Source organism: Mustela erminea, chromosome 9 (assembly GCF_009829155.1).
Source record: "Mustela erminea isolate mMusErm1 chromosome 9, mMusErm1.Pri, whole genome shotgun sequence".
Taxonomy (NCBI): domain Eukaryota; kingdom Metazoa; phylum Chordata; class Mammalia; order Carnivora; family Mustelidae; genus Mustela; species Mustela erminea.
In genome coordinates this window covers 38,215,670-38,229,044 of record NC_045622.1, presented here as the reverse complement: position 1 = coordinate 38,229,044, position 13,375 = coordinate 38,215,670, and the positions used below count along the sequence as shown (strand labels likewise).

The 13,375-nt window shown below is 36.9% G+C and overlaps 1 protein-coding gene across 5 annotated transcripts in view; it reads left to right on the top strand.

Annotated features, from left to right (window-relative positions):
- Positions 1-13,375, top strand: part of DEUP1 (deuterosome assembly protein 1) — an 81,124-nt gene that overhangs the window by 50,574 nt on the left and 17,175 nt on the right. For 3 of the 5 annotated variants that reach the window (XM_032358768.1, XM_032358767.1, XM_032358771.1), the window contains exons 10-13: positions 220-417; positions 2,395-2,481; positions 4,182-4,202; positions 10,796-10,819. In XM_032358768.1, the coding sequence (XP_032214659.1) occupies positions 220-417; positions 2,395-2,481; positions 4,182-4,202; positions 10,796-10,819 (330 nt within the window). The remainder of the gene's footprint in view (positions 1-219; positions 418-2,394; positions 2,482-4,181; positions 4,203-10,795; positions 10,820-13,375) is intronic. The other 2 variants (XM_032358769.1, XM_032358770.1) reach the window with 2 other exon arrangements.

Here is a 13,375-nt window from a genome sequence, read left to right as displayed (position 1 = left end):
AAGTGAACAACAGAATTTTGAACTTGAAAGGAAAAAAAGTAAATGAGTCATTTATTGTAAGTATCTCTTTAATTCAGCATTGATCGGAAAAGGAGGGTAAAGTGGGGCTTGCCAAAGGTTTAAGACAGGACGGAAAGGCTGAACATGGCTAACAAAAGCCTTAAGTTGCTTGATAAAGGAAAAGACGTGTTAATATTTGCCACAATGTCTCTACTGCAGATAAGAAGGCAACTCTATCAGGAGGAAGAGGACCACGGCTCTGAGCAGGAAAGAATGAGGAACGAAATCTCTGACCTAACCGAGGAGCTTCATCAGAAGGAGATCACTATAGCAACTATCATGAAGAAAGCTGCCCTTCTGGAAAGACAGTTAAAAATGGAGTTAGAAATCAAAGAAAAAATGTTAGCAAAACAACAGGTACGCAAGCGGGCAGGACAGCCCTCATCTGGGTCACTGTCTTGCCCAGTGGAGACCCTGGTTTTCCTCGAGGACCAACAAAACACTGTGTTTCTCGGTATTGTGTCTGAGACTAGCATCATGGAAATGCTTGGTGGAGCCCCCTGAAACCTTTGCAAAATATCGCAAAGTGTCATCAAAACAGATCCAGGGCTAAAGTGACGACAGAAGATAATTGCACTGAATCTCATCCTAACATTTCCTTATGACACATATTTTGATCACCTCCCACAGAACGCTCCAGTCAAAGATTTCTTCCTGAATCTGTGTCCTGTAGTTCCATTAATACTTTTGTCTTTAAAAAAAAAAAAAAAAGTCGGGCGCCTGGATGGCTCAGTTGGTTAAGCGACTGCCTTTGGCTCAGGTCATGATCCCAGGGTCCTGGGATCGAGTCCCACATCGGGCTCCCTGCTCCTTGGAGAGTCTGCTTCTCCCTCTGATTTTCTCCCCTCTCATGTTCTCTTTCACTGTCTCTCTCTCAAATAAATAAATAAAATCTTAAAAAAAAAAAAGTCTCTATTTCAGGTTTTTGTGGATACTTCTCACCCCCATTTTATGTATTTATTTTGGGGTTTTGTTTTTTTTTAAGATTTTCTTTATTAGAGCATGAAAGCAGGGTAAGGGGCAGAGGGAGAAGCAGGCTCCCCGCTGAGCAGAAAGCCCAATGTGGGGCTTGATCCCAGGACTCCAGGATCATGACCTGAGCTGAAGGCAGACACTTAACTGACTGAGCTACCCAGGTACCTCATATCTTGGGATTTTAAAAAAGGATGTTGAAACATGAAAATTAGTCCATATTTACTGAACATTGACTCAATGCACAGCATGGTTCATGTTAAAAAAAAAATCAGCAATTATACCATTCTACTGTTAAAATACTGCAAATAACTTCAAATTCTACCCTCCCTCCCTTCCTTCTGTTTCTTTCGAAATGCCCTCAATCCCATACTCATCATCAAATTGGTGACTTGTTAGTTAAAGCTAGGGTTTATCTGTTGTTGTTTTTTAACCCCAAATCGAGAGGGTTTGAAAATACCATTCAGTAACTTTCTAGGCATTTGAGGGTCACTTCACCAATAAGATGGCTATTTAAATCCTGTGTATTATAAAAACGAGAGTTGGCTCTTATCCAATGATAAATCTTAAACTGTGATTAATTTGTACAGTACACAGGAACATAGCATAGATGGGATAATAGCATTGGTTGTACCTGTACAGGAAAAGATATTGAAAACTGTTAGCAGTGATCTGGCAGCTGGATTATGGGTGATTCTCATTTTATTCTTTATACTTTTCTATGTTCTTAGTTTTTTTTTTACGGAGAACATATTTTGTAATCTACGAAAGTAAATTATTTAAAGGGGAGTGTTTTATATAGAAATGAAACCTATTGAATAAAAGAGCAGATACTATGTCTAAGTGCTGTCAAGTAGAAGAAATCAGGGAAGAAGAAATAAATTAGACAAAATGAAGTAGTCACCCCCCCAAAAAAAGAGTAGTTTGGCAGAAATATTAGAAAGAACAAAATTAAACATAAAAATCATGTTTGCATATTGTAAAACTTAATTACGTAGTGAAGAATTCCATGGGCAGCATTATTGGAGTGTGTTTTTAAGTTGTGATTTTTCTGGTGCTAATTTGCATACAGTAGAAAATAGAAGTGAGAAATGGAATTTTGGAATTGGAAAGAAAAAAGTAAATGAGTCATTATTGTCGGTATATGTTTTTAATTTAGCACTGATCAGGAAAGGAGGGTTAAGTGAAGGCTGCCAAAAAAGAAAACGAAATGCAAATACTGATTTGGGATGATCATGCCTAATCAGTGTTTGTCTTCACTACACTCGGAAAACATTTAGGTTAATAAAATTAATTTTAATACAATTGTGGAGCTCCTATTATATATTTTACATTCACTTTTACCTATCGATCTGTTTTCAGGTCTCAGATATGAGATATAAAGCTGTCCGAACGGAAAACACACACCTGAAAGGAATGATGGGAGATTTAGATCCTGGACGGTACATGGTAATAACGCTGAAATCATTCAGTGAATCGAACCAAGAGATTACACAGTTGGTCAGGATTTACCCAGCCTTATTTACTGAGCACCTCCTATGTGTCAGGCACACAGGGGTTGGGCCGCAAATTATCTGGCACTTGGATTGAACTTACTTTTATCCTCAGGCTAGAACATTTGAATTTCAAGTTTTCTCCTGTGTTCTTTTTTTGGATTGGGCTAAATTCTGATCCTTTCCTCCAACATGCTCTTCGCTTGCTTTTGCTCGTGCCATTATCTCTAAAATCCTCCATCCAACATGGCCTCACTCATGTGTCAGCCTTAGCCTTGATGAAGCTGCCCCTGAAAACCCAGTCAGAGTGAACTGGTCCATCCACACTTGATCTGTATTTTCGTCTCACTCGTTTGGTAGCCTGTCTGTTCCCAACTGAATGGTAAGCAGGGACCATGTTTTATTCATGTTTGTCACACCAGCACCTCGCAATGTCAGGGGTATAGTAAGTGCTCATTGAATGTTGATTCAGTAAAAGGAAAGATAAACAAATGAATGACCGAGGACTGACCTTGTGGTTTGAAGCAGTCGCTCTATCAATTAACAAAGGGCTGCCTAAACAGGCTCCGTGCCTTTCATTTTTGTTTATTATATCTGTTGACGGTTTGTTTTTAGATGTAAATAGGAGAACTTGCACTTAGCGAACTAAGGAAATACCACCATTACTTGTTTAGCATGTATTTGCTCTGAGAACATCCTGAAATAATTTTCCTGTCATTGAGAGAATGGAAAGGATCAAAGATGAGCGTGGCCGGCTGGTTCGGTTTCCTTGGCTATGACAGGAGGAAGGTAGAGCAGGACTTCTCCCTGATACTGTACTCCTGTGAGAGTAGGTACTCCTTCCCATGATGGTAAGCGTTTAGCATCAGAGAGTTAGAAGCATTCTGCAAGCATTCTGCCTTCTTTGGCCCTGGTGACAGATTCTGTGATTGGAGGACAGATGAATAAAAAGGAAAGTATATATGTTTCCCTATCTGTTCCATAAAATCCGCGTGACATTTTGGAATCTTATTTCTAAACGCTTGACACACAAAAATTTAAATTAGGTCCTGCCCCCATGAGTATCTTTTTTCCCCCCTCTCACAAAATGTTTTTTGTGTTACTTTTCTTTTTATTTCAAACTAAATGCTTTTCAGTGTGAATTCTGCGTCATCACAACCCACACTGAGCCTGCTTCGTACTGACTTGTATAGGCATTTGGCTTTCTTCGTTGATTTTTTTTTCCCCCAAGAAAGAAAGCACATAAAGATATGTAAAGAAGAAGCTGATTATCCTGCTGCTATCCCCAGTCCCAGGTCCAACTGCAGTGAGAAACAGTGCTAGCAAACCAGTGTGTAGCATTCTATAACTTTCTCTTGCTCCTGCACACATATAGAAGGGATGAGCTGAGTGTCCCTCTCCAGAAATAAGTGTGTAATAAGTACATTATTCTAAACTGCTTTTAACTGTATGTTACGGACATCTCTATAAGACAGGAAGAAAGCATCATTTTCCCCTCATTTCTTAATTAATATATACTCATGAAGTATACATATAATTTTTAATAAATTGAACTACAACTTACACGCTAGTGATTTTCATGCAGTCTCTTTGTTCTCGCTTCTCCCCTTCTCCTTTGCTCTGTTTCTTCACCCGCCTCATACGCCCATCCATCAGGTAACACAGGTGAACCATTTGGTATGTATCATTTTGTACTTTTTTCTGTCTATGAATTCGTGTATGTGTGTGTGTGTGTGTACATATAGGTATGTAATCATATACCTAATTGGGGGTTTTAACTTTTTTTAAAAGTTGGATTACATTTTGCACACTTTTCTGTCTTGTTTTTGTTTGCTCAGCAATATGCTTTGCAAATCCTTATGCATCAACTGGTTTAGATCTATTTCATTTTGCATAATGGCTTAGTAATATCCCATGATGTGAATATATCAAAATTTATTCAACCATTTTTCAGAATCAATCCATTTGAAATTAATTCAACTCTTAATGGATTTTTGCACAAATAAACAATACTATGTAAAACATCCTCATATATATATCTTGGAAGAGCTTCCTAAGACTGGAATTACTGGGGGCGCCTGGATGAGTCAGTTACACATTCAACGTGATTTCAGCTCACGTCCTGATCTCAGGGTCCTGAGATAGAGCCCTGGGCTCTGCACTGGGCACGGAGCCTACTTAAGATTCTCTCTTTCCTTTTCCCTTTGTTCTCCCAACCCTCTCTCTCCTTTTCTTACAAAAAAAAAAGAATGGAATTGTTGAAAGAAAGCATATGCATTTTTTAGAGGAAAAAGAGAAAGCCGGTAGGCAGGAGGGGCAGAGGGAGAGAGAATCTGAAGCAGACTCCATGCTGAGTGTGGAGCCCATTGTGAGCCTTGATTCCACGACCCTGAGATCATGCCTGAGCCAAAATCAAGAATTGGCTGCTGAACCGACTGCACCACCCAGGTGCCCTGTATGTTTTAATTTTAAAACATTTTTTGTCAAATCCTATTTCTCCCATCTCTGTGTGCACACACCTTTTTCTTTCCTCCTCAGCAGTGAGAGGTGTTACTGCTCTTTTAAATTTTTGTCAGTCTGATGGATGTAAAGTGATTTCTCAGTAGTACTTTAATTTCTCTTACCCTGGATATAGGGAGTATATTTTTGTATATTAATTGGCAGTGTACTATGAATTATATTTTTTGCTCATTTTTCTGTTGGAATGTCTTTTTCTTGTCAGTTTATAATAGTGTTTTCCTAAATTTATTGTATATAATTTATTTATATCTTTTTACCATATGAAAAGTTTTAAACTTTTATTTGTCGGGGCATCAGTGTGGCTCAGTTGTTTAAGCATCTGCCTTCAGCCTTCAGCTGCCTTCAGCCCATGATCTCAGGGTCCTGGGATCGAGCCTCATGTCAGGCTACCTGCTCAGTGGGGTACCTGTCTCTCCCTTTGCCTCTGCCTGCCATTCGCCCTGCTTGCGCTCTCTCTCTCCTCTCTCTCTGTCAAATAAATAAATAAAATCTTTAAAAAAAAAACTTTTATCCGTCAGACACATGTATCTTTTTGTTTATACCTTCTGCATATCCATCCTGGAATAACAAGGTTTTTCCAACTTCTAGACAGTATACACTGTTTTTTAGAGTATCTTCAATGACTTTTACATTTTTCATCTAAGTCTTTAATTCATATGGATTATAATTTTGCATATGATATAAAACAAGAACCCAATTTAAATTTTTATAGGAAAGTTAAGTTCAATTTATCCAGTTTCTCTAGATAATTTCCTGTTGGGTTTTATTTGGAATAAAAATAAATATACATATAACTTTGAAAGAATTAACACTTTTGGGACACCTGGGTGGCTCATTCAGTTAAGTGGTTGCCTTTGGCTCAGTTCATGATCCCAGGGTCCTGCATCAGGCTCCTTACTCAGTGGGAAGCCTGCTTCTCCCTTTGCCTACTGCTTCCCCTGCTTGTGCTCACTGTCTGTCTGTCTGTCTCTCTCTCTCTCTGACAAATAAATAAAATCTTAAAAAAAAGAATTGACATTTATATGACAGTAAGTTTTCTCATTCAAGAATATGACATGGGTTTCCATTTCTTCATATCTCAGTTTATGCTCTTCAATAAGAGCTTACAATTTTCTTTGTATAGGTTCTTTGCCTTCCTTTTAAAATTTATGCTCAGGTGTTATATAATTCTTGCCACTCTTCTAAGTGGAATATTTTTCTTTTTTCCTTTAAGAACTTATTGCTAATGTAGCAAAAAAGTCAAATTGTCTTTTAATTCTAGTGGGAAGTTTTCTAGGGTTTTTTTGAGATATACAATCATTTTAACAAAAATAGTAATTTCAACTCTTTTTCTTTACTGTTCATATCAGTTATTTTTTTGTCATACTGCATTTGCTAAAACCAAGAGAATATGAAATAATGATAGTGATTGCTGACAAACTAATTTCTGATTTCACATGAAATTGTTTTAGAATGCTACTGTTGAGAATAATATTTGTTCTTGGAAGGCACCTGGGTGGCTTGGTGGGTTAAAGCCTCTGCCTTCTGCTCAGGTCCTGGGTCCTGGGATCGAGTCCCGCATCGGACTCTCTGCTCAGCAGGGAGCCTACCCCCCCACCTACCCCTCTGCCTACTTGTGATCTCTGTCTGTCAAATAAAATAATAATTAAAAAAAAGAATAATATTTGTTCTTAGGTTATGGTCTTAACTCTTTTTATTCCTAGTTTTACTCAGAGTTTTTAAAATTTGCTCCTGGCTTTTACCAAACACCTTTTCAGCATTTATGACATCATCTGGATTTTGTCTGTTGGTTTGTTGTTGTATATAATAGACTGACTGATTTCCTGATATGACCATCTTTGAATTTTTAGAATAAACCTTGGTCATTGTGTTCATTTGCTAGGGCTACCATAACAAAGTACCACAAATCAGATAACTTAGAACAATAGAAACTTCTTGTCATACAGTCCTGGAAATAGAAGCCCCAAATCAAGGTGCTAACAGGGCCACACTCCTTCTAAAACCTGTAGAGGATGGTTCTTCCTCACTTCTCGATAGCTTCTAGTGATTTTCCAGTGAGCTTTGGCAATCCTTGGCTTATAGATACACCATTCTGTCCTCTGTCCTCACAAGGCATCTTCCTTGTATTTCCCTTCACACAGCCTTTGTCTGTTTCTCCATATCATCTTCCCTCCATGCGTGTCCATCTCTGTCCAAATTTTCCCTTTTTGTAGACTACCTGTCATATTACATTAGGGCCCACCCTAGTGACCTCGCTTTCACTTAATTGCTATGTAAAGATCCTTTTCCCAAATAAGGCCACATCCTGAGGTACTAGGAATTAGGACTTCAACATGCTTTTTTTTTTTTTTTTTTTTTGTGTGTGTGTGGAGGGACAAAATTCAACCCTTCAACCCCAAACAATCCTATTCTAACAATTTTGACATATTCCTGGATTCTATGTGACAATATTCTCAATACTTTCAAAATAATTTCTAAAAAAAAATATTTTCTCCTGTCCCATAGGTTGCCTTTTCACTCTCTTGATTGTTTCCTTGTTGTGCAAGAAGTTTTTTAGTTTGAAGTAGTCCCACTTGTCTCTTTGCTTTTGTTGCCTGTGTTTTTGGTGTCATATACAACAAATCATTGCCAGAACCAACATCAGGTATCTTTTGCCCCTCTGCTTTCTTCTAGTTTTAACTTCAAGTCTGATATTTATATCTTCATTCCATTTCAAGTTAATTTTTTTTGTGAGTGATAGAATATAGAGGTCAGTATCATTCTTTTGCTTGTGAATATCTAGTCTTCCCAACATTTATTGAAGAGACTATACTTTCCCCACTGTGTGTTCTTAGTGCTTTTACTAAAGATTACTTGACCATACCATGTGGGTTTATTTCTGGTCCCTCTATTTTGTTCTCTATCTATCATATGCCTCAATCACCACAGAATGTCGTTCATTCATTCATTCATTCATTCTTTCTTTCTTTCTGTAAATATTTATTAAATGCCTAGTCTGTATCTGGTGGTATGGGAGTATTGTGAATAAGTCAGAAAAGATCCTTGAATTCATGAAACTTAATATTAGTAGGAAACCATATATTACCAGATATAGACAGTTATCTGGATAATTGAACTAGAGAGTGATGGGAAAGCTCAGAATTCAGGGACCCTGACAGGGATTACCTAACCCTGTTTTGGGAGCACTAAAGGGCATCTGGGGAGCAGTCAGTCAGATGGATTGGTGGGAAAAAGTCCTGGTGAGAGAACAGAATGTGCAAAGGGCAGAAATGAGAAAGAGTCAGGGAACCTGGGAGAACTGTGTGATAACAAGGAGCTGCTACTCATTCGTTGGGTGCTTGTCACATACATGCCTTATAATTTGCGGGATGCTTTACCCATATCAGTGCCTGTAGCCTTATAACAAGTATATGCTGAAAGTATGACGATCTCATTTCATAGAAAAAGGAGTGAAATCTTTAACTTTTTCTTTAAGTTTTTCTGATTTCACATGAAATTGTTTTAGAGTGCTACTGTTTAGAATAATATTTGTTCTTGGGAGGCACCTGGGTGGCTCGGTGGGTTAAAGCCTCTGCCTTCTTCTCAGGTCATGATCTCAGGGTCCTGGGATCGAGCACTTACCACATAGGTGGTAAGTTGGTTTGAATAACTCCAAATGCATGATACTAATTGTTATTATATTCTGTGATTTTCTCTCTTTCTTCCATTTTGTTCACTGGCTCTTCACCCTACTGTTCCTACCCCTTCTCATTCCACAGGTGTTGCTGTCGGCTCTTGCTCCTCTGGTGATATGCTTTCTCTTACAGTATAGATCCAGCAACCACTCCAAGTTACTTCCTCTGCATCACCCAATGACTTCCAAGCTCTCCATTCCTCATACCGGATGTGCTTTTCTAACATAACCTTCCCTTTCAAGAACATGTGCTCAGTTCCCAGTAGGAAGTCAGAACTCTTCATATTCTGTGGCTTCCTTAATCTGGCTCTCCCACTTTGTTCTCATTTAGTGACCTACACAAATCCTCTGCTAGAGCTAGGCCTGTCTTAGCCTCATCTGCTTATGTGATGGTCCTTTCTCATGCTCTTTCTTGCTTCCAGACCTTTACACATGCTTTCCTTCTAGCGAAGAATTCCCTTTTCCTACTTCACATAGCCATGCCCTATTAATGTGTCAGGTGACTCAACAAAATTTTACATGTTATACAAAATCTTCTTTGATTTTCCTTTGCTCTGTTAAGTGTCCATCTTTGAAAGTATCATAACATCTTTTACTTAACATCTATCATAGCACAATGGTAAAATTGCCTATTTCTTGTCAGCTGCCATCTCCTTACCAGTAGGCTCATTGAGGGCAGTTATGGTCCTAGTTCATTCACTGTTGTACCCAAGCACCTAGTTCAGTGCCTGAATGCAGGAGGCAACGAGAAAATATTTCGTTAGAGTGAATGAACAAAGCAATGAGTGAATGAGTGAGAGAATGAATGAATGAATCCATTATATACCCTCCACCTGAATGCTTTCCTTTACTTTACCAAAGCAAAGATGTAGTTCTACTTTACTAAATCCTGTCAGTCCCTTCGGACCTAGATTAAATTGTATCTCCTCCATGAAATCATCTTAATTACTCTAGACTCCAATTACTTCTTCTTTCTTGGACTTTATTTAGCAGTTATAACAATTTAACATCAAGTTTTGAATTGTCTCCTTTTATATTTTAATTGTGTGGTGTATGTGTGTCTTGTCCCATCAGTCATAGACTCCTTGAGGGAAGAAGTGGACTATATTTTATACTTCCTCATATAGGGTTTGGTATAGGGTAGGGCTCGATGAATACTTGTGAATTTGTGGCTCTCACCAGTAGTGTAAGAGGCAACGAATAAGTTTGCATGGAAATTTTTGCTCACATCATTAAAGAGATTGCCAGAGCCTTGTTTTATCCCACCTCCTACATGATATTAGTCCAATAGTTCTTGCCATTCATTTATTCAGAAAACATTTGAGTTCATACACGGTGCAACATAATTTAATATGTAATTATACTTTATATGAGTCACTTTTTAAATGCATGTTAATTTCATCTACTCAGTTTTATTGTATTTTCCATGAAGACAAGGTCACTTTTCATACTTGGTCACCTCTGTAGCACTTAGCACATATATATACTGCACATATGTATACATGGTACATATTTGTTTAAAGATTATTTAAATGACTATCATAAAATGGAATGCCACTGATGAATTGCCCTCAGTGTGATGCCTTATTAAAATAGTACTTAATCACATACACTTTATGTAGGATTGTAATTTACACAGAAAGATGACTTTATAATTGCTCTCTCTTTTTTTGGATATGAAGATTTGAAATTGACTTTGATAATTGAAATAGTCAAGCCACTCCCCAAAGAGAAAGATCTGGAGTGTCTATTGAATTATAAAAAAATAAAATAAAATAAACATAATTCTTTGTTCTTTAAGAGTTTGCAATCTATTATGTCACTTACCCAGCAATCATTAGTTGAAAGGTTTCACATTACAGAAAACTCCTGTTATGTGTTAAAATCCCATAATGAGATAGTTAATTCTTTCTGAAATAACTGGAATGGATAAATAAGCATGGAATTAAAGAATGGGCACTGAAATTTTACCTCAGGCAATAAGAAACAAAATATTTACATCCTTATTTTTAGGTTTTCTAAAATATGTGGTATTTGGATAGTATTCAAACAGTAATTGTTTGTTTTTCCTTTCTAGACAAGTGAAATTACTGATATTAAGGTAGGTCCCTCCAAAATCACTAGAACTTTGCAATTATCTGCTTGACTAACTGTGAAGCACCCTGCTTATTCACACTTAGGAAAAGAAAGTTTAAAAAAGGCCTTCCCCCTGCAGTAGGGGTAAGAGTCAGTCCTGTTCTCAGTTATTACCTGCTGCATGCGTGGGGCTATGACAGCTCTTTTTCTCATCTGCAGAGTCCACTGACGGGACTAACTACCTGGTATGTCAGTTCTCCTCAGGTCTCATGAGATACTTAAAATAGAGCAGAAGTAGCTCTGGCAAAGATCTTTTCCTTGCATTTGTGCAAGAACAGTTACATAGAAAAAAGTGTGAGGCGTTGACCTTTATTCTCCTGCTGGGTAGTTAATGAAAAATCAAGTTTATCATTCTAGTTTTTTGTGATTCCATATTTCTGTAGACCCAGAAGTATATTTAGTAAATTTTCCTTCATTTAAGACAGGTATCATAAAATCAGATTTTATCAGAACTTGGAATTTATGGTAATTTGTAACTGATTTGTCCTTCACTATCCATAAAGTTTGCTAAATAAAATTAGCCTAAAAAATTAGTATCCTCATAAGTATCTAATCCATCCATTTACATATTAAAAATTAATATACTAACCATAAAACATGATTAAAGCTGGTCCTTCTGTAGAAATATTTTGTTAGCCTAGTTTTGTTGAATATACATGAACTTAAAAAGAAAAAGTGTACATATAAAATATTATTATTCAGACACTTCAGTAACTCACCTGGCCTCGTGCTAGCATGTCAAAGCGCGTACACATTAAGAGGTTTTGCCATTTCAAGAATGCAATAGGTTATGGGGCGCCTGGGTGGCTCAGTGGGTTAAGCCGCTGCCTTCGGCTCAGGTCATGATCTCAGGGTCCTGGGATCGAGTCCCATATTGGGTTCTCTGCTCGGCGGGGAGACTGCTTCCTCCTCTCTCTCTCTGCCTGCCTCTCTGCCTACTTGTGATCTCTCTTTGTCAAATAAATAAATAAAATCTTTAAAAAAAAAAAAAAGAATGAAATAGGTTAAAACCTCTAGAATATGGGGGTAAAAATTTAGAATAACAGGCCTATAAAATAAAACATCAGAATCACAGAGGTAGAATTTAATCAGTGTCTGTTTTCACATGATAACCATCTAGTGGAGGATTATTTCCTGAAATTACTAGAAAAGAATTTAAAAGAAACATGAAATGAGGGATCCCCAAAATGTTGTTGTCAAGGAAAAGAGAATATGCTTTTAAATATATATCATGTAAATACATCACCTGTGTAATTTTTTCAGGTCATGTCATAATACTTATTTAATTATGGTGTATTTAGAAAATTACCAAGTCCTTTAAAAAATTATTACTATCATTCTTAATTACTTTAAACCAACACTAGGCCAAAAGGAATCACAGATGAAATCTAAGTTTGTAGAAAAAACTTAAAGTTATAACTGAGAAGCAGACCATCAAGAATTATATATTTTGATGAATAGATTTTTTTAAGAATGAAATTTTGAATCTTTTCCATGACCTTTCTTGACTATATCTGCTCAAATGAATATTTTCCTTATGAAGGGCAAATTTTATAAGACCACATCCTTTGTATGTATTACAAATCTGCTCTCATTTTAGAATAAAAAATCCCTTCTCTTATAAAGCATAGTACAAATTACTGTTTTATCTGCATTGGTGTATCTCAAATGAGCAAATGTGAAGAGGTATACTTAAGGGCATGGGCCTCCCAAGCAGAGAAATACGTCAAAGATCCTCCTTTCCAAAGGACATCTTGGTCAATAGCTGTATAAACACACAACCCTATTATTTTAGGGGAATTTGCTCTTCCAGAGAATTTTCTTTCATTCTAACAATTCATGAGTTTCTGTAACACATCAGGCAGTAAAAAGAAAATATAGTAAGCAGGCTTGTCCTTTGAAGAAAAAATACAACAAATGGCTAAATATTTTTCATACCTAATATGTATACATTTCTACCCTTCCTTGTCAATCCTGATACTAATACGGTAGTATATGAATAATTTAAAACACATGGTTCCATCCAAGAAATTGTAATGATTTTATGGAGTACCTAGCCCGTGACATGTCTGCCATGTCAAAGCCTTCACATTTAGAAACTTCAAAATAAAGTTCTAAGCCATTTTCATCTATGGTCTTATGGGCTTTTAACCATAGGAGTTCGGAGCTTCAAAAATGATACTTTATCTATGTTACACTTTTTGTGCTTAAATATTGCCCTCTGACAACATTAGAAGTATTGTTGAATCAGCAACTACACGACTCACAGATACCTAAATCACAGGACTAGAAAATATTATGTAGACTCATTTAAAGCATTTTTATGAGTTTTCTTGGGAGAATATATCCTGTTTTTTAAAACTTGCGAGAAGAAAAGTTTAGACTCTCCCTAAGGAACTTCTTACGGCATTTAATTCAAAAAACATTGGAAATCTTTGTTCTTGCTCTATACCTCTCATCTTGTGATTTAAACATGTGTCTCATTCTCTTCTTAAGACCCATTAAAAATTGGGGGTGTGCT